Source organism: Musa acuminata, chromosome BXJ1-4 (genome assembly GCF_036884655.1).
Source record: "Musa acuminata AAA Group cultivar baxijiao chromosome BXJ1-4, Cavendish_Baxijiao_AAA, whole genome shotgun sequence".
Taxonomy (NCBI): domain Eukaryota; kingdom Viridiplantae; phylum Streptophyta; class Magnoliopsida; order Zingiberales; family Musaceae; genus Musa; species Musa acuminata.
This window is the reverse complement of record NC_088330.1, coordinates 29,543,392-29,565,918: the sequence shown is the minus strand read 5'-3', so window position 1 is coordinate 29,565,918 and position 22,527 is coordinate 29,543,392. Positions and strand designations below refer to the sequence as shown.

The following is a 22,527-nucleotide window of genomic DNA, read 5'->3' as shown; positions in this document are numbered from 1 at the left end:
CTAAATCTGACATGGATAATGATGGTATATTTTTTTATTAGAAGATTTATAGTGGTATGATAGAAAGCTTGTTACATCTCACTACTATCAAACCTGATATTATGTTTAGTGCAAATCTTTATGTTATGTTTCAATCAAATCCTAAATAGTCTCACTTTAAAGTTATAAAAAAAAATTTAAATACTTAAGAGGAATACTATCTCTGAGACTATGGTATCATAAATCTAATAATTTTGATTTAATTAATTTTGTAATGTTGACATTGCATGATGTAGAATAGATAGAAAAAATACCTCTGAAACTTGTCAATTTATAGGCTCTACACTTGCTTCTTGATTATTTAAGAAGAAATATTCTGTCACACTATCTAGTTAAAGTTGAATATACAATGAAAGATGCATATTGTGTATAAATACCACACTCCACTTGAATGGCTTTGCTAGTTTTCAAACGAGTGCTCGTTTATTTCTTCGGAATGGTCACATATTATTGTTGCCCATTATGTACAATAGTGCTAGTTTTACCATGCCGCCCTTCCATGGCAATTCAATATTTGCTTTACCCACTCTATCATATCCTTAATTGGGATTGCCTAAGGCATATGACACTAAAGCGATATGCATTTGCAAGGGTCAACCTAGACCTTAACCTCATGCAGTCTATAAACGACCTGCACAATGAAGAAAATGTTAAAAAGGCAAAGATAATTGGGATCTAATTTGCCACCGAACATACACTCCATAATTTATCATTGTCGCACACGAAAAGGCCAAGATAACAGAGATCCAAAGCAACACAAGGCAATCAACATTTATTAGAATTGAAAGGGTTTTAAAAATATATCGAAAGAACACAAAGGGGGTTCCAAAAGTAGATGTAGTCTCAATGTTCATACAGTACTTTTGTTGAATAGAAACCAAGCACACTAAAGACATTGCGTCACTTCTCAAACACTGACCCAACATCCCATTCACTCGGGTGCCACCTTCTCAAACACTGACCCAACATCCCATTCACTCGGGTGCCACCTAGATGTTAAGACGGTTGATGTTTTGCACCGCTAAGTCGTTAGTCAAAAATCATATTATGGCATATGAGAATAATACAATTTTGGGTCATTTTTTTTCTTATTTGATGTTGGTCATTTCTGAGTTCTATATGATGAGAATAGAAAGTAAAAACATTAACAACAAATAAAAATGGGGTTTACTATAATGTTTTTTGCCCCATACTACCCTATACGCCAATTAGTCTCTTTGCACGTTTTCAATTCTATTGTTTTCCATCCTGTAGTTTGCACTTTAGTTTTATAAGTAATAGAGGTTGTTTTTATTCAATTTTACACTTGATCTTCCTACGATAATTCTATCTTACGCTAAAATTTTCATCTGAGAGGTAATATCGAGTCGACATATTCTTGAACCTAAATCGAAACCTCATATAGATAAGTTACATCTCTTAGCCATTGAGATTGTGAATGATGACTTCATCATTTAAAAAATGATCTATCAAAGTCAAGTAATCTATAATAAATTTTAGATTTTACATATAATTAGCAATGCTAATACCTTCTTGAGTTATTTTCATCGATGTGAATAGAAAACTTAGTATTCAAATGCCAAAGCCATTAATGAAGGTGATTTGTGACTTAAACTATGCTTTTACTATAGGGTTACATGAAGAAATTAATAAAGCTATGGAACTTGTATGAGGCTTGGATAGCTTATAAAATAGTTATAATCAAGATTTATTTTTAATATTGATTCTCCTATTATTTGAATATTTTTGGGTAAAAAACTAAAAGTCATCGATATAACCCAATAGATTATATCTGAATAGGAGGCTTGTGAGTTTTGTTTGTCGAGATGCATAATTATTATCTATAGAGAATTTGAAAAAGATTAGAGTTGTTATATTAATAGATGTGAGCCTTGTAGTTGAGAAGAACTGTTATTTCATGATAAAACAATCATCGCAATGTCAAAGCTATAGTCTTGAGTTGAGAAAGAGGAATCTAGAATCTAAAAATGATATAGATCTGATGAAGAGATCAGATATGGAAAGTGCAGAAGAGATGATTTAATCTAATAAAGGAGAACAAATTTAGGAACTGTGAAGATTCAATTTGATGGAGGTAGAAGAAGACAATATGATCTGATGGAAGAGATCAGATTTGGGAAGACAGAAGAGAGCGATAACGGTGGACTATCACCGAGAGGCCAATCATAGATCGGAGATACCAGTGGATTTGATGAGTAACAAGAAGAAGATGGGGATGCCAATGTGCACCAAGGTCAATGTAAGGAATAAGCATACATGTAGGCACAGAGGAATTGCGTCGATCTGCCGATGGGCGTCGTGTGGTAGGGAGCTCAATCGGATAGGCACAGAGGAACGAATGTGCCTGAAGTGTCATTGACAAGTACTGGAAGAAGGCGTTGGTGTAAGAGCACAAGGCGGATGCAAAGCAAGTAGAGGTAGGCATAGAAACGAAGATGCCTACAGTGTGGAGGTAGGCACACAGCCAATTGGTTTCCCAATAGACAGAGAGATGAGGAAAAGAAGTGTTTAAAGTAAGAAGATTCTAATATGTGAGGGAATTATATTATATTGCTCGATGATGAATCATGTTATATATTTATAAGGTTGAGAAAAATTGATCGTCCTTTAATCATCCTCATGAATCCAACAGAGATAGAACAGGCAAGTATATCATGATTTCCTTCTATCAATCATTGATTTGTGATCGATTCTCTATCAATATCAATTTATTGATGATCGCATCAAAAGATGATTCTTTCTACGATATAAACATTCAAGATTCGAATGGATGTACATACTGCATTCAAGAAAGAAAAATGAACTCCATTCCATCTCCGACCACAAGAAGTGCATTTATAAGATTATACACACAGTATGAGTTGGTTCTTAGCAACAATCTGTCTGCTGCTCACTGGGACCTCCTCCCACCCTCGAACAACTCATTGATCCTCGCCTCCACGTCCTCCACGCTATACTTCGAGTATCGATCCAGGAGCCACCGGGCGTCTCCGGCCTGCCGCAGCCGCGCCACCAAGTTACGGTACGCCGGCAGGACGGCCTCCGCAATGCCCCCCCGCAGCTCCGCCCGCATCTGCTCGTCCACCGCCACCCAACTCCCCTGCGTCCTCCATATGTCTTCTAGGTAGTTGTTGAACATCCCCAGCTTGTCCCTTATGGCCTTCTCCGTCGCGACCGACGCTGACCTCGACGCCGCCCCGCCCAAACCGTCCATCCGCAGCGCCGCTACCACCTTGGTCCACGACGCCCGCTGGTACTCGCTCGCCCACTGCCGCAACTTCGAGTTCTGCCGCCTGATCCAGTCCTCCCCTAACATGATCCCCACGTCGCTGCCCTTGGCTTTCTGCAGTATGTACCGCCCGTTGTTCATCAAGAAGACGTAGGTGAGGGAGAGGTCGCGGTAGACCTTGGACTTGGCGTCCAGGTTGTCCAGCAGGATATCTGCGATCCACGCGACGCGGACGGGAAGCGGCACGGCGACCCTCGCGGCGTCTTCAGCCATGACCTCCGCCAGGGTCGGCCTCGAGCACGCCGCCCCGAGATAATTCATCACGTACCGCGTGATCGGATGGACGTCGCCGCCGGGGACGGCGGATTTGATCGGGTCGCGGCGGATCAAGTTCTCTAGCTCCATGAAGATCCTTCTGATGGATGCGCTCAGGGCTCTGTGCACGACTCCCATCTCGTCGAGGACTGCAGCGGAGTACTGGTCGGAGAGGACCGTGTCGATCTCGGGGAGGAGGTCGCGGACGGCCTCGTACATGTCGAGGAGGCCGAAGAGGCGCTCCGGTCCATGGTCAACGGAGGCGACGGCAGCACCGAAGGATAAAAAGTCAGAAGCTACTGGGACGCATGTGACAGAGAAGGCAAGGTCAGCGTAGGCGGGGAGGGAGGCGAAGACGCGCTCACACAGGCGGCGCTCGCTGGGGATCAAGATGAGGAAGACCATCCGGGCGGCCTCGATCCAGCGGGGGATCTCCTCCTCGATTTCGTCCCGGGCCGCGGCCAGGAATCCGTCCTCGGGAGGCGGGCGGAGGCCGAGGCGGGCAACGGACTCCTCAACGAAGCTGCGGCGGAAGCCAGCGTAGGTTTCCACGCACTCACGACCAAAACCAGCGGCGACCATCCGGTGGGCGATGTCATTCAGGTTCGCGACGGATCCTGGCGGCAGGGCGTCGATGATGATCTCGTAGGTGTCAACGGGGTTGGCCACCGGTATGTGTTCTTCGCCTCCTCCATGGTAGGCATCGTCGTCGTCGTAATCTTTGACCGGCGGTTGGGTGGACTCGATGACAGCACGGAACTCCTCGTCGAGGCGGAGCACGCAGCGGCGAAGGAGGTGGTCCATCCGGTCGAGGAGTGGCTTGGTGGCGGGGGAGGCCTGATTGTTTAGGTCAGTAGCGGTGTCGAGGAGGTCGTCGATCGCCTCGAGGAAGGCGGCGGCGTCGGCAGAGTCGGACCAGATGAGGCGATTGAAGTCAACAAAGTGGACTACTTGGCCTTCGAGGGCTCGGAGGGTTCGGTCAAAGGAGGCAAGGGGAGAGGGAGATGGCGACTGGCGGGGGTCGGCGGTCGGGGCGTCGCGGCGGCGTTGGTGCCGATCGGAGGTCTTGTCCAGGGCGAAGAAGCGATTGTCGAAGGAGGAGAAGACTTGGAGGATGTCATCGGCCATGGTCTGGGTGCGGCCAAGGCTTTTGGCGATGTGGCGGACGGCGGCGATCAGCTTCTCCTCTCCATCCTCCAAGTCCTCCATCTCCCCTTTTCCAGTTCGATCGCTCTAAGATCTCAGCGCGTGCGTGAGGCGAGGACGGGGACGGAAGAGAAGCAACCGGTAACGGATGACGTACCTCTCGCAGTCGGTTTGGGTAGGTGTCTAGTTTCATATACATACACGTAAAGTGATTGCACATGCGTTGACAAGGGAGATGGTAGGTGAACGAGCTCTGGACCGGTTTGGACTGTGCTGAAGCGGTTTGGTCCGATTTGTTTTGGGTGGGTTTTAGTGTCTCCTCAGGTAAAACATGGCGTTAGAATTGCTTAGACCGGCCGGCCCATCTGGCCAGTTGGATCGTAAGGTTAAAAGATGCTGTGGGCCTGAGTGAGAGGGGATGCAGCCTTCGCGATTCGGAGCGAGTGGATACGAGATAAAAGTTGAAAGCAGTCATGAGAAAATAGGACGAAAGACGAGAGAGAGAGAGCACAACAGCACGATGCTGATGCGGTGTCGAAATGATCCTAAGTACACGAATCATGAATCCGGTCCCTCGGCAAATTCTTAGGTGGACCTGATCCAGCACCGCCTCTATGCTACCATCTAAAATTGGCTAATCCGATTAGAATGGGTGTTGCTGGGCTTTGGTCGATATGCTACCATCGACGTCTTGCTATTTTATAAAAAGATAAAATTTATAAAATAATATTTATCTTTACATAAATATATAATTTTGGTCTTATCATAATGTTACCATCGTTAGAGCTTATGTTTAATAATTATTAGATCTATTGTTATTATTAAATAGTTTTTTTATATAATTAATATTAAAAAGTTTAATGAATATTATTTGTAACTTATATCTTTTTATCATATCTAATGAGTAATTGTGAAAGTAGTCTAAGATAATAGACCTCTAGGGTATAAATTATAAAAAACTATTTATTATTTTTAATATATATTATATTTTATATTGATCTTATAGTTGTCAAAGTGGCTTGGATTAATAAATTTATAAAATCATATGAAGGAATTGGTTTTGACCTTAAAAAATAATATTCATAATGGCATATATTATTAAAAGATTTAAATAATCTAAAAAAATTATTTTAAATAATTATGTGATAAGATATGATAATACTATTTTAGATATACTTATAGTTTAAGGTTATATTTTTAAAGGTAATAACTTTGACTCATAAGGATAGTATTAGTTTTTTATAATTATAAATTTTTGAGTAAACATTTGGTATAGCAATATTTTACCCAAAGGTATAATATAGATGATATCAACAATTCATTATATTTTAAAACTTAAAATATTAATATTATATTTTCTTTGTTGCATTCTCATGCATTTAATATCTCTATAATCTCTAGATCAAATTACTTTAAATAACCTGAGTATATACAATTTACACTAAGTGTATCAAACTTTATTCAGATTTATTAAAATGATCACAAACTTAATTTCTGAAAGTTATGTAGGATAAATAATTTAAAAATATCTTATAGGTTTTTTTATAATTAATAATAATATTTATATTTCATTATAATTTATAATTAGTACACTAAAATATTTAAAGATTGGTTTAAATCTACTAACAAGTCATTAGCTAACACCTTAATCAAAGTACTAATTATAGCTTAATATGCTGGTATTCGATAAATTTTATATTATATCTTCGTTATGACTAACAAAGTTGTAAAACTTAAAATATTGGACATGATGAGTTATTCTTATGTAAGTTATTTTTAACTTTCTTTTTTCTTGTTTTAGCTCATTTAAAATTTATTGTGACATAAATAAAGGATAATTAAAATTTAAATGAGTTAACAAGTATGTATATTTAGGAAAAATTAAGATTAAAGCATAAAGGATCTTATAATATTTTGACTACTACTTAAGTAGTGGATAATAATAAAAGAGAGCTGAAACATAATCTACTATATAAGTTAATTAAGTTTGAAAATGATATACAAACTTATAAAAAATAATTTTATAGTAAAATGTTCTTTCTTTGGTAAGAAAAATCATATGAAAAAGGATTAGTTCTAAAGAAAAAGTACAAACTTTACTTATATATATTTTGAATCAAATATTACATAAATCATTTTTAATACTTAATGAATTGACTTAGGTACTTCAAATCATATTACTAATAATATATAGAGATTTATTTTAACTTGAAAATCAAAAGAGCATGAAAGATTTTCTATTACAAGTAATTATCTTAAAATGAAAGCAACAGTAGTATGTACTAATCACCTATACATAGAAATGATTCATTTGATATATCTTGAGAACACATGATATATTATTATAATTCTAAAAATTTAATTATTTATCTAAAATTATTAGGATATTGACTTTCTTTTAGCGATGTTAAACTTAATATATTTATTATTTAATAAAAGTTGATTATGAAATCTGTATAATGGTTTATATAGAATTAATATGAATATTGAGTTTATAATAACTTTACAATCAAATATTAAAATGAAATGTAGTTTCGTTAATCAACCACTTGAAATTATATATTTTTATATTTATAGATCATTTTATATTCTCTATTTTATGAAGAAAAATATTTAATCATCTCTGACCTATCGAGATATAAATAAATAAATAAATATATATATATATATATATATATATATATATCTCTAATACATAAAAAGTCTAATACCATTGACACTCATAAGGTATACATAAATAAAGTGGAGATATAATTAGATAAAAAGATTAAAATTATTAGATCTAAAAGAGATGATGAATTTTATATAGATATAATAAGTTAGGTTAGAATCATAACCTTTTTATTTGATTTATAAAAAACTAAGATATTTATGCTCAGTATACCTTACCATATATACCACAATAGAATGGTATTATTGAAAAAGAATAATGTTATTGAAAGATGAAATCATACTCTTATGAATATTATTAAAAGCATGATGAATTATTTCTTTATACTTAAGTATGCCTTAAATAGGGTTCACAGTTAGTCAATTTTATCGACGCCATTTGAGGTAAGGACTAGTAGAAAATTTATTCTAAGACGTTTATGTATTTGGGATTATCCTACAGAGATTAGAATAAAAAAAATTAAATCAAAGAACTATATTAAATTATTCTATTAGTTATCTAAAAAAAATTTAAGGGGTATAGATTTTATTACGATAATCATAATATGATAATAGTTGAATTTAATGCAAGTTTGAAAATAGTAAAATTAGTGAAAGTGAAAAATCACAAAAAATTGATCTTGATATTAAAGAGATATGAGTTGATGCTCTTTTGTTATTTTCTATTCAAGAAGTTATTATTCCTTAAATCATTGAACAATTTGATGATGATATATAATAAAATGATATTAGTTATCCTACAAAATATTAATATCATCGTCCATGAACTTATAAAATAATCATAATTAGTAATTTTGATAAGATCCCAAAAAGAAAAAAACACTTATCATTTTTTTATGATTATATGATATATCTAAAAGAATTAAATTATTATATAAGAATCAAAAGACCTTTGTCATTTTCACAAACTATAGAAAATAATGATTTTGAAAAATAGTACAATATAAGGAAACAAAAGTTGAAATGAATAGATTCGAATGATATTTAGGAACACATTAAATTGCTTAATAATTAAAAAAGAGTTCATTGCAAATGACTCTTTAAGTAAAATATGACTCAAAGAATAATATCCAACAATATGAATCCAAATTTATGACTAAAGAAAACAAGAGTTGAAATTAATAGATTCCAATGATATTTAGGTACTCATTGAATTGCTTAATAATTACAAAAGAGTTCATTGTAAATGACTTTTTTAAATGAATCAAAGGATAATATCGAATAATATGAAACCAAACTTATCATTAAAGATTTTTTTTAGAAAAGTAGCTATTAAGTATAACAAGATTTTTTTTTTTGATTTTTAAAAATATCTCGTTAAGAATCATCATGATATTAGTAACTCATTATGATCCTAAGTTATATCAAATGGAAGTAAAAATAACTTTTCTAAATCAAGATATAGATAAAGTAACTTATATGAATAATATGAAGGGTTCATATAGAAGGAAAAAAAGATTTTGGGTGACAAATTTAAAAATTTATTTACGATCTTAAATGAACTTATAGATAATGATATTTTAAGTTTCATGATATTATTACCTCCTTTAGATTTAAAAAAATATTATTGATTAATATATATATTTGAAGGTCAGTAAGAGATAATTTATTATATTATCTCCATATATGAATTATATTTTGCTTACTAGTAATTATCTTAATTTATTACACGAAACTAAAAATATTCTAACTAAGAAATTTAAAATGGTTGATATGAATGAGAGTGTTTATACTATTGGCAGAAAGATATTTAAAAATAAATCTCTAGAATTATTAAGATAATATCAGAAAAGATATATTGAGTAAGTCATATAGTATATAGCTTTATTCAATAAATGATACACCTATAATAAAATATTAAAAATTCAATCAACGTCTATGTTTTAAAGATGACTTGGAAAAGAATAAAGAAAAAGTATATTTTTTAATATGTAATTAGAAATCTATTATATGCTCATGTTTATATCAAACCATATATCAAATTTACAATTAGAATGCTATGTAGATATTAGAGTTACAGAGAAATATAATATTCAAATGCTACAAATAAGATAGTGAGATATTTACAAGGGATGAATGATTATATGCTTATATATAAAAGATCAGATCAGCTTAAAATGATAGAATATGATTTTATAAATTACCTCAACATTAGAAATCTACTTTATAATTTATATTCATGTTAGATAGAAGGATAATTTATAAGAGAAGTATAATGTAAATTTTATTATCAATAATAGAAGTCAATTTTTGGACATGCTTTGAGGCCATTAATTAAGATTTAAGATTGTAAAATTTTATCTTAGAATTTCGTATGGTCGAACTCAATTGTCAAGTCACTTAAGATATTTTTTTATTATCATAATTATTTTTTTAAGAATAACAAGTACTATAGTGATTCTAAATATATCGACATAAAATACTCAATGGTTGGAATTTCTTTTTAAAAATAACTAATGTCAATTAAGAACTTGAGTTTTATTATATTGATTATTGATTTATTCACTAAAGCATTATAGCTTAAGGTATTTAAGGAATATATTTATATGATTGAGTTTGTAAATAATCTTTAAAGATATGATGATACATGTTTAAGTGAATATTGTGATTGATATTTTTACTTATGTAATGAAAGTTAATTATTTTTATTATCCTATTTATATTTATGTATATAAATATTATGATATTATGATTGAATATAATAACTAAATTATCTTGACAAGATGAATTACAGAAGTTCTTTTATATTATATTAGAAAAGATAAATAGTATTATAGTACATAAAAAAAATATGATATTAATGACATACGACTATTATAAGTAACATTAAGAGTTAGATTTAGTGTAGTATTATTATAATTATTAGATTTATTAGTCTATTTTTTAAAATTAGTGATCATTCATAAAATATTTTTAAAATTTTAAAATCTAATTAGATAAGATTATTTTTAAATAATTTTTTTTATTTTGATTTCAAACCTTTTTTTTTATATTTTAAATATTTTTAAAATTTTTTAAAAGTAGGAGAATGTTAAATTATATGATTAAATTAATTTAATATAAAATATATTAAAAATTTGATTAGATCCTGATTAAAATTACGATAGATAGAAAGAAAATCTTAAGAAATCTTGAGAGGTAATCTTAATAGAAAGAGTCTACTAGTTATCTTTTTCCAGATGATTCTCTCTCACAGATAAAATGATAAGACCTCGTGGATCTAAATATAGTTATCACAAATCACCTTTGAGATCTTTTTCCTCTCCTATTTAATTTCTCCCTATTTCATTGATAACAATGATTTTTCATAAGAGATAAAAAGAATCTACAGTTCTACTTCCTAGTTTAATCGACAGATCGATAATAAGTTACATTCCAAGTATCCTATTATAACCAAACTATGAAGTCATATAAAGTGAGATGGAGAATCTATATCTATATTTACTTTGTCCTATCAAACTGTCTAATTACTTTTGACGAAACTCATTGTGGCTTTATGCACCTCCTCGGTACCACTGGCAAGACCTTGGATCAGCTATCGAGAAGCAAAGGATGGATAAAACGAGAAGCCGTGGGCAAAACAAGGCAGAATGGGAAGTGTTGTTGCTTTTCTCACTCTCTAATTGATCTCCTGAAGATTACATAAAATCGTCCGATCAGTAAATAGTCATCGAGTCAACACCCATGAATAAACAATATATTGATGATATGTAAACGCGAATGCAATATGCACCGAGCCACCGACGCCTATCAAATCGATGTTCTCTCGAGAGCACTGTGCTGTGTTAAGGCCCAGCTGCTGATCTCCGCCTTTACTCGTCGCGACAACATCACGGTAACATTCCTCCAGGATGCTCCTCGGAGCAGCGTACCGAAGCCAACCATCTCCACTGTCTCCATTCCCATCTTTAGCCCCGTGATTGAGCGTTTTATCTCACTGTCTCTCTGTCTGTCTCGATATCTCGATCTCTCGAACTTCCATCAGAAAGCCCGTTACCACAATGTTGTCCGCCGCACCCGCCCCGACTCCCCTCCCCATCTCCAATTCGCCTTCCTCCGTCGCCCCTGCTGCCCCCGCCTCGGCAGCCCTGGTCGCCACCCCGGCCTTCCGCCTCTTCCTCTCCCGCCTTACAAACTCCGCCCGCCGCTCCCTCAACACCTGCCGCCCATGGTCGGAGCTCGCTGACCGCTCTGCCTTCTCCCGCCCTGAGTCACTAGGGGACGCCGCCTCCCGCCTCCGGAATAACCTCGCCTACTTCCGCGTCAACTACGTGGCCGTCGTCGCCGCCGTCCTCGCCATCTCCCTCATTACGAACCCCTTTTCCCTCCTCGTCCTCCTCGCCCTTCTAGCCGGCTGGTGCCTCCTCTACCTTTTCCGCCCCTCCGATCCGCCGCTTGTTATCTTGGGCCGGACCTTTTCTGATCGCGAGACTCTTGGATTCCTCGTCCTCGCCACCATCTTCGTAGTTTTCCTCACTTCCGTCGGATCGCTTCTGATCTCAGCCCTGGTCTTTGGTGCCGCTATCATCGGAGCCCATGGGGTTTTCCGTGTTCCGCAGGATCTTTTCCTGGATGAACAGGAGGCGGGCGCCGCCAGCGGGCTTCTATCCTTTCTTAGTGGAGCGGCCTCCACCGGACCTGTCGCCTTGGCGGCTGCTCGTGTCTGATCTACCAATCTACAATAGCTGAGGTTTTTATTGTCTTCTTCTTCCTTGCTATTGTTGTTAGGAAAAGTACTACTAAAATTCCATCTATTTGTTCTAGGGTTTCTTGTCAGCCGAGGTTTTTATTGTCTTCTTCTTTCTTGCTATTGTTGTTAGGAAAAGGACTCCTAAAATTCCATACACAGACATCAGACTAGAAATTACGGTTACTCTTTTGGTTTGAATGGGTGCAGTCTGTTATACCCAATTTCTATGCAAGAATCAAATGATGTATTATATGTTACATACCCAAATCCGTGTCTCAGCTTTAGCTTTTTTCCTTCGCCAATGTCCTGCTCAAATTATCACAATTTTTTTGTGTGGATTCCGAGCAAACTAATTGTTAGGACAAGAGTACTCTGATATAAAAGTGATTAACCTAGTTTTTGGTGTCTAGCATATTCTTCTTTGTACAATCATAAGGTTGCTGTTTGACGACTTAGGAGACCAGCGTTCAAGTCATAGAAACAACATTTCTTAAATTTATTAAGAGGTAAGACTGCATATATTGATTCTTTCCCAAATCTATTGGGTCTACCCTTTTAGCAGATTCTCCATTTAAGTTAGTTTCAGTTATCTCCGGATGTTATTATTGAAATGAAGAATTGGAATATCAGATCTACTGTCGAAGAATATGTTGCTTCTGAAGTCTGAACTAAGGAATTTCAGTAGTTTGTTTATCTTTAAATTGATGGAGTGTTCATTTTTACAGGGACAGAGTGTTCATTTGTACACATAAATTTGTAGAAAATTAATGAAATTGGAAATATAGATTATGCTTAGAAATTAGAATTACAATTTTGTTCTTTTGCCAACTTCAGAGCAAAAGCTGACTCATTTACCATGATGTATCATGGCCTATAACTTGTGAATATATTAAACAATATTGTACTGATTATGTCCTATTTCTTTTATCTGCTTCCTATCGTTGATTAAACAGAAAAATTCTAGGAGAACACCCATTGGCGTTCAGTCAAATGATAGCCTCATTCTTGTTATAATGTTGTATTCAAACACAAACTCTACATGTCCGATAAGGAGGTCCTAGAAGGTGGTGTTTCATGCTTCTTTCATCTCTTGTTATATGTTTGTTCCATTGAGTGTGCTCATGATATATGCCTTTTAATGATACTCTTGTGGCTACTTAGAAACTAATTGAGCTAGCATCTTTAAACTAGTTTTCTGCGGTCACCTATGGTCTATTCACTTGCGTATCATTTTGCTGTGCCTGAAACACTTTGTCTCTATGCTTGGACATTAATGCATCTTCATTATCAAAACACTTATTTTACCAATTGTAAGTGCATCTTCATTATGACACTCATATTTATCACCACAACATAATGTTTACAGTTATATTTTGCTTAACTACATGCCTTGGATCTTTTCTTTTGTGTGTGTGTGTGTGTTAATGATATGGAGCTCTTTTATGCCTAAGCTTATTATGAAAATTAGGTTGAGACATCAACCACTGATCCCAACTGTTTGGAATTGTTTTTTGCAATTGAGCCCTATCATGTTGAATCATATTTTCTAATTGGATTTCACTAAAAGGAGTTCTACTGATTGTTTGTTGAGTTTGAAAGCTTGCATATCAAGTTAATTTCCAATCACATTCTGACTTAATCATGTATACCTATGCATGGCATTGTACTAATTTTTTTGGAAAGTCTGATACTAGCGAGGGTTAATTTATGAAGCTTCATTTTTAGTACAAGATATCCCAAGTAAATAGGAAGAACTTCTCTATTTAGATCTTTCTTAATGTTATAGAAACCCAGAATTGAACATGAGTGTATAAATTGCAGCAGGATGATTTTATCATGGCAATGGCAATTTTGCCTGAGAACATAAGGGATAACACGCATGGAATTTTTTCCCAAAAAAAATCAAAATAACTATCTGTGCCAAAGCTTCAATATAGAAATTTAGACAAGTTTTTTATTTTTTTCATTTTATTTTTTCAAAGATTTATATTCTAATCGGACTATCTGAGTGAGGAACGACAGAATTCTATGCTTAATCTTCCAGAACTAGGTTGGAATTTTTTTTTTAATGATCCATCTACAGTCAAATGGCTGTTCTTTGCATAACAAACAGTTGGATTGATTAAATCTCCTGTTAAGGTGATCAGTAAATTGTCCTATTGTTTCCTGCTGCTATGTTATGGTTTGTAGTTTTTAAACAAGGCATTAAAGCTTTTATGGAGTTGTTAATAAGAATTTAAGTAATTTTCATTGTCAATATAGTTGTAAGAGATTCATGCTGCCTGTTAGTTTGTTGCCCTTTTATCAAAGCAGCTCCTACTTACAAGAAAACATCATACAGTTAATTCTCCAATTAAGCTGTTTGTCAATTTGGGCTTTGGGTCATGTTTGTCTATTAGACTTTAATCGTCTTTCTTAGTGCCATCTGTGGTTACAGTTGCCAATTGGTTGCAGCTTCTTGCTAGTGTTTAGCGCAGGATTTTAGTGACCTACTGATTGTGGTGAACTTTACGCTGTTCAAATTTGACTCTTTAAATGAATACCAAACTAGCTCTATTTACATTTTCAAGATATGCTGCGTCTTCGAGGAATGAGTACCAGTTTGTGTTCTATATTTGGAAATACTTTTTGGCAAGGATTAGTGATGTAACTACCTCTCTTACTTTTAGCATACTTCTAGAACAATTTTACCGAGCACAAGATTTATGTGATTCCGTACATTCTTTGTTACATGAGAAGTATTAAAAGATAAAGATAATTGGGTAATTTATCAAAAAAAAATCCTCAATAGTGGGGTTTTAGGGGATGATGCACTCATGGGTAATTTGTCAAAATCCTCATGTTTTTTGTTTTTCAATTAAACCAAAGTAAATTTAAAAAATACATTTGATATCTTTTGGCCTTAGTTGACTTTGGTTTAGGGCTTGAATCAATGTGATGGTTTGAACCAGATCAAATTTATTGAACTCTATCCATTTAATATAACATAAAGTATTTAATTTTTTGTTATTGTGGCCTAGATTACCCTTTAATTTGTTTTTTCCGAAGCACCTCATTGCCCCTATTCTACCAATACAATAGAAATGTTGATGAAGGTCGCTATTGGGAACCTTGTTGTTGGTGGTGGCTAGCAACGTTGCGATCTTTATCGCCAACACAAGGTAGGGCTAGTGCGAGCCCTAGTTGTTGGGTTGAGATTCTTGCTAACAAGGTGTCGGGTTCCTGCCAACAAGGTGTTAGTGGTGGCATCGTCGTTGTTGGGTTCCTGCTAGCAAGGCATCATCAGAGAGGAGAGGAAGAGGGGTTGTGGTCGCCATTGCCAACATGACAGGAGGTGGATGAAAGTATGTCTAGTTTCTTGTTGTTCATTGTGGTTGAGGCTATCGATTGAACATTGAGCTTCGTATAGCCTTGATGATTAGTGGTTCGTCGTCATGTAGTTTTTTTGTAGCCTCGTTAAATCGTTATGTGACTTACCATAGTATTGGTGGAACATTTGTAGTATCGTTGAAGCGTCGAACCTTGGCAATGTCACTGATGAAGCATCGGTTTATTGGCTATCGTTCAGTGCATCGTGAATCGTTCGCTACAATAAAAAAAAAAATTATATCTTTGTAGTTTGATACTATTAATTTTGAATGTTCAAGGCTACTTATTATAAGGATGCTCCTCTTTTGAGTGAAATATTCAAATTTTTAGATGAGATGGATGGTTTTGGAACATCTTTATCAATATTGGAATCTGTAAGTAATTTTTTTTAAGTAGTGATTCAATACCAGACCAAGTTGAAGGATCTTCTACATAACCTCAAACTTACAACTTTAATTTGAGGAAGGTATTTGTAATGGATGACAATGAAGATAGTTATGAGATATTTCAAGATTGGATTGAGCAGAGAATAGTATAAGAATTCAAAGAAGATATATATCGTAATACATTTGATGCCCATGATATTGTCGATGAGTTGATTGATTTCAATCTAGATATGTATATAAACCTCTTAGAGGATGGGTTACAAAAGATGACTTCAACCTTAATGCTCTACCTTTGTATTTAGATGAAGATGAACTTATTATCAATGATTTATATATTGAATAGGTAATAATTTGTCACTGTTCATATTACCATATGAAATATGAAAATTTTGTTGTGATATTTGACACTTGTGTTTTTCATGTTTTGTAGATATTTATAGATATTCTAGAATTTAAAAGAGCTTTATAAGAATATTTTAGAAGGAGGAATCTTGAAATAAAAATTCTAGTATATAGAAGTTACAAGCTTATATAGCACGATGTAAGAGCATTGTGGATGGATGATAATTGCTCGTGGAGGCGATACATGTTGGATTATAAAGTTCATCAACGAGCACCAATGTAATATGCTGAAAGGAAATCGAGATCATTCATCTTGCACTAGCACGCTTATGATCGAAGAAATCAAAGATTAAGTTCTTGTAAATAAATATTATATTCCTAAGATAATTATTACAAATATACAAAAAAAGATTTGGAGTAGTAATTTCATATATAAAAGCATATTTAACATGTGAAATCGTGTTGAATGAAGTTTGTGGAGACTTTGATGGACCTTAAAGTAAGTTAATGCCTTTCATAATAGAGTTGAAAGTTCGTGATTATGAAACGATTGTTTCTTTAACGAGTAGGGAGGAAGGACATTTCGTCCGATTTTTTGGGCATTCGATGCATATCTATGTAGTTTTATTTAGTACATTCATCAAGTTATTGGTATAGATGCAACATATTATCTGAAAATTCTCTTGGTGTATTGATTATAGTGATTGCTATTGATGGATCTAATAAGTTATATCATGTCGTATTTGGAATAGTAGAGATTGAGGGGAGAGTCATGGGAATGGTTTCTTTTTTGAGTTGAGAAAAATTCTTTGGTGCAGACTATGATTCTTTAAGTATAGTTAGTGATAGAAATTTAGGAACTCTTACAACAATGAAAGAAATATTTTCAGAGGCACGTCATGGTTACTGCATGGTTCATCCTTCGAAGAATTTAGTAAGTGACGGACACGATAGGGAAGTGGCTAAACTTTTTTGGGCTGTTGCGAGAGCATCGACTAAGTTCAATTTTAACGAATGTATATGAAAATTGATGGAAAAATATATAGGAAGTTATTATTGGATTTCAGAAATAGATAAAGAGAAGTGGGCTATTTAATTTTTTCTAAGATGTTGGTATGCAATGTTAACAACAAATGATTTCGAAGTCATGAATTCAATACTAAAAGTTGTTCGTGGAATTTTAATAATGTACATGATCGAGATGACATGGAGGAAAGTTATCGAGTGGTTTTATTTGCATCATCAACTGAAATATTATGATCAGTACATTGACACCCCGATGTATAAAAAAATATCAAAATTAAAAGATAAGACAAGATTCTATAATGTTCACATTTATCCGAATAATATTTTTCAAAGTCCAAATATTTATTGAGGCAGTCATAGCAGACTTGAAAAAGAGGAACAACAGTTCATATTAAAGTTTTGATATATTTGGCATTCCATGCACTCATGTAATAGTTGTTATTGAGTTTTTGAATTTCAATCCATAGGACTATTGTGAAAATTACTTTTTGATAGAATATTTAAAGAAAACTTATTATGACACCATCTTCCCAACTGGAAGAAAGAAATTTTAGATTAAAAAAATCTAACAATAAGATTATCTTACCTCCCAAGAATATAAAATAACTAGGCAGAAGAAAGAAGGCAAGGATAAATATGAGACAATGGTAAAATCTCTAGAAAGTGTTTAAGGTGTCAAATAGTTAAGTCATAATTGACGGCATGCAAACTTCCATTGATTGTATAAGTCGATGTTCTAAAATGTACAATAGTATAGTTTCTTCAGTCTCTTTTGTATTACCTCGTTTTGGTTAGTTTTTCATTATCTACATTGTTTTATTATGGATAGTATACTATTATAAGTTATACAAATACAATTTTTTTGACAAGTGCATTGTAATATTATGAGACATTATAAACTTATGATAATTTTAAATATAAAGTTATCATTTTGTAATTGATGTTACAATTGTTGTAGAAATATTTTTGATGATATTTGTAGAGTGGATTTGTTGGTTGAGATATATTTTGTTAGGATGACGTGTTTAATTTTAATAATTACACTAAAATCATCTAAAAATATAAAATTGGTATTACTTAATTTAGAATCATGTCATCCTAGTTTTAGAGAATTTAGTCAATTTAACTCGAATTTGATTTTAACATTTGAATTATTACATACTAAAATTTATTAATTACATTAAAATTTTTGTTGTGAATGTCTAACCCTACTAAGAGATATGTGGGACATATCAAGGGTGATGACATTAAGGATATTGATCCTCAAACCTACGAAAAGACTATTACGAGCATATATTCTAAGAAATGGCAAGTGGTCATGAATTTTGATGCACTTGAGGGTAATGTACTCATTGGTTACAAGTGGATTTTCAAGAAGATTGGAGTAGATGGAAATGTAGAAACCTATAAAGCAAGGTTGATGGCTAAAGGGTATAGTTAGAGGTAAGGTGTTGACTATGATGAAACCTTCTCACCTATGGTCATGTTGAAATCCATTCAAATTCTATTGATCATTGCAGCATACTATAATTATGAGATTTGACAGATGGACGTGAAAATCGCGTTCCTCAATGGCAACCTCGAGAAGGACGTGTATATAATACAACATGAGGGATTTGTATCCAAGGAAAGTCCAAATAAGGTGTGCAGATTCCTTAAGTTCATCTATGAACTAAAATAGGCTTCTCGAAGTTGGAACATAAGATTTGATGAGACGATCAGGTCTTATGATTTCGTTAAGATTGAAGATGAGCATTGTGTGTACTTGAAGGTAAGTGAGAGCGCTATCACCTTCTTGGTGCTATATGTGGATGATATCATAATAATTGAGAATGATGTAGGAATGCTCTCCACAATTAAGGCTTGGTTATCTAGACACTTCTCTATGAAGGACTTAGGAGAAGCATTCTACATTTTGAAGATTCAAATCTATAAAGATAAATCCAAGATGATGCTTGGCTTGTCCCAGTCTAGGTACATAAACACCATTGTCAAAAGATTTGACATTAAAATTTTCAAGAGATGTCTCATACCAATGAGACATGAAATATCACTTTCCAAGAGTATGTCCCCAAAGACCGTAGAAAGGGCAGACATGGATATGATACTCTATGCCTCTACGATAGAATATATCATGTATGCTATGCTATGTACCAAGTTTGATATAACGCATGCTTTGAGTGTTACAAGCAGGTATAAGATGAATCTAGGTTTTGAACACTAGAAAACAGTAAAGTGTATCCTTAAGTACTTGAGAAGGACTAAGGATCTTTTACTGGTATACGAAGGAGGTGGCCTCAAGATTGAGGGCTACATGGACTCAAGTTTCTAGTCTGATGTCGATGATAGTAAGTCAAACTCAAGGAATGTATTTATCCTAAATAAAGGAGTAGTAAGTTGGAAGAGTTTCAAGCAAGACACTATTGTTGACTCGACTACTAAGGCAAAGTATATTGCTACGACAGAAGAAGCAAATGAGGTAGTATAGATGGAAAAGTTCATCGCAGATCTAGGAGTCATGTTGGGCAACGAGGAGCCGATTCCCTTATATTGTGATAACAATGGGGTGATTGCTCAAGCGAATGAACCCATGTCTCATCAAAAGTCCAAGCATGTTATAAGGAAGTTTCACTTGAGTAGAGAGATCGTAGCCCGTGGTGATGTAGCATTAGAAAGAGTTTCATTTGAAGATAACATTGCAGATCCATTGACAAAGACATTGTCTTAGTTTGTTTTTTAGCGTTATCGAGACCTAACGAAGATAAAACATGTGGATGATTGACTTTAGGTCAAGTGGGAGATTGTTAGTTACAGGAGCCCTACAAGCTAATCATGTGAGTGATGACACGTGTGATATGCTACACGATCTCTTTTGGTTATTGTTATTATGGTATTTTCTCATTTTATATTAGATGATGAATATATATAGTGATGTCATTGGATTTATGTAATAGGAATTGAATTATGATGAGATCATGATAATGAGACCAATTTGTCTTTAAACACAGATTGCTAAATATTCTCGGTCATAAGTTACTCGAGAGGGACATCGAGATAACTAAACAAATTGGTGTGCTATATACTCGTTCATATAATAGAGACAGTTGGTCTCATAGCTACCTATGTGGGGACACTATGAATATAGTGCAAGTGCTCATTGGAGAATGAGTTCACTAAATGATCCGCATATGAAATGTTGGATGGTTAATGATACCTCATCATTAGACAGCGATTTTATAGTCTTAGTTGTGTATCTAGTTCTTAGATTTGAGAAATCAATGATGTTTTGTTTGAATACTTCATTATTTGATATTAGATTTATAGGTTTGGAAGTTCCAAATCTAGTATAAACGGTCATTGAGAATGACAACCAACCTTATGAAGATAATTAAGTGTTAATAGAGGATCTTCCACTTTTGGTATGATGAGAGGAATATCTCGTGTGTTCTCACTCAAGCAAATCTCTGACCAGGGTCAATCGGATCGTGATGAATCCATTAAGTATAATATTCAGATTGAGAGAGTTCTCCGGGAGAATCCGATTAGAGTGAGACTCGAATGAATTTCGTATGGACCTGACATCACCATGCCCGGTATATGATTTTTAAGATATTAGATGGATAAGGAATTATAGATACACGGTAATTGAGGACAGACATGTCTAATGAATTAGATTCCCTAGTGTCATTTGGGGACTATGATACAGTGGCCTAGTACGTCTATAGTCGATGAATTGAATAAATTATTATGGGGATAATAATTCACTGAGTCAGAGAGTTCTGACTCAAAATTCAAACTAAAAATACACATCTAGCACAGGTCTAATTTTGCTTTAAAATAGACTTCGTACCTTCACTCCTTGTTTTCCGAATATTTTTAGTTCGTTCACTAAAGTTGTCGAGGCTGTTTATATTCCTAGAAATGTTGATAGGGAGGTGCATCTTCTCTTCTGGTCAAGAGGGGCTTCAACTCCTCTAACAACAGCATCCGGAGGGGTGATCACTCTCTGGCTGATCCTTATTGTAAACAGCTCTTTTGATTAGTTAGGTAGCATCCTTTTCGTAAACAACTTCAAGTATGTATCATACCAAAGAGGAATTGATGTGGGGCATATTTCCCAAGTGATGGTGCATATTTAGGTAGCATCGTTGTAAATTAAATGGTCTTTTGCCACTATCTTCGTTTTTTGCTTGATACAAGAGAAGACTTGGCACCCACAAACTTCAGCATAGACAGCTCGATTCAGATCCAACTGATATAAAGAATGGGTTGAGTGAGTTGGGTGGGATTGCTTCGTCTAGATATTGCTTTCATTGCATTTAGCCACATTAGATGACCAAATCGATTTGGTCTGATTGAACTATGCTATGCTATTAAGCAGGTCAAGGAAATAAAGCTAACAAGATGGGCGTAGGGCCGAGAGTCGCGGTCCCCTACTGCTTAATCATTTTGCCCAAGAAACTATAGATACAAATAAGAGAATAGAGCTTATCTCACCCATTAGGATTGTGTCTATCTATTTATTTTCTCCGGTTAATTTCTTTTTTTCTTGTCAAAATCACTTGTTTCCTTTGGGAGCATCGGAACTTGTATTGCTGTCGACGACACGATACTTTTTGGAAACGCCAAAAAAATAGAGCGATTCAGTAAAAGGAAATCTTTTCTTCCGCGGGCTGGAGATGGAAATGGAAGCATTGTAAAAGAGGGAGCCACATTTGAGGGAAACAGATAAAAGGAAAAGAGCACGATTGAGCAATTGCAGGATAACAGGACGTTAAAAGCCATTGAAGAAAAGATGATACACGGCGTCATTACACGTTGATGATGCACGCTTAAGAGATGACCATCTTTTAGAGAAATATTACAGTATAATATGAATGATTGAAGTTGCTTAAAAGCTTGTATGTACTGCTGAAACTTTTATATCAAAAGATGTAGAAAATTCAAAAGATTTCTGATTTCCAAATATGATTCTAATTTGTAACACAAAAATATGAAATAATTTTTCCATAAGAAATCAAATTTCTTATTGGATCCAAAAAAGACCATTGGAATATACGATTATTCCACGTCACCTGTAAAATAAAAAAAGACCCAATTCAGACAACACCAAATCTATTTTAATCCTAAAAATTAGAAAAAGTAAATATTCTACCAACTGATCTACTTGGACCTCGATGATATGCAATGAACAAATGGAACCAACATAAAAAAATCGACCAAAAAGAAGGTTCCTTTGTAAAAGGAAACAAAAGACGCAAAGGATTCCAAAAAAGAACCTAAAAAATAGACAT

At 34.6% G+C, this 22,527-nt stretch overlaps 2 protein-coding genes across 2 annotated transcripts; one reads left to right on the top strand and one right to left on the bottom strand.

Moving 5' to 3' along the window:
• Positions 1 to 2,844: 2,844 nt before the first annotated feature.
• Positions 2,845 to 4,925, bottom strand: LOC135651947 (exocyst complex component EXO70B1-like). The gene has a single exon (XM_065172614.1). The coding sequence runs from the start codon at positions 4,811 to 4,813 to the stop codon at positions 2,951 to 2,953; it is 1,863 nt and encodes a 620-aa protein (XP_065028686.1). The 5' UTR covers positions 4,814 to 4,925; the 3' UTR covers positions 2,845 to 2,950.
• A 6,255-nt stretch (positions 4,926 to 11,180) lies between these two features.
• LOC103982020 (PRA1 family protein B4-like) lies at positions 11,181 to 12,399 on the top strand. Its single transcript, XM_009398811.3, has one exon. It carries the CDS (start codon positions 11,422 to 11,424, stop codon positions 12,085 to 12,087), a length of 666 nt encoding a protein of 221 aa, XP_009397086.2. The 5' UTR covers positions 11,181 to 11,421; the 3' UTR covers positions 12,088 to 12,399.
• The last annotated feature ends 10,128 nt before the right edge of the window (positions 12,400 to 22,527 follow it).

Bases quoted from the DNA above. Each gene is read 5' to 3' on its own strand.
- LOC135651947 (XM_065172614.1), bottom strand. From the start codon at position 4,813: ATGGAGGACTTGGAGGATGGAGAGGAGAAGCTGATCGCCGCCGTCCGC.
- LOC103982020 (XM_009398811.3), top strand. From the start codon at position 11,422: ATGTTGTCCGCCGCACCCGCCCCGACTCCCCTCCCCATCTCCAATTCG.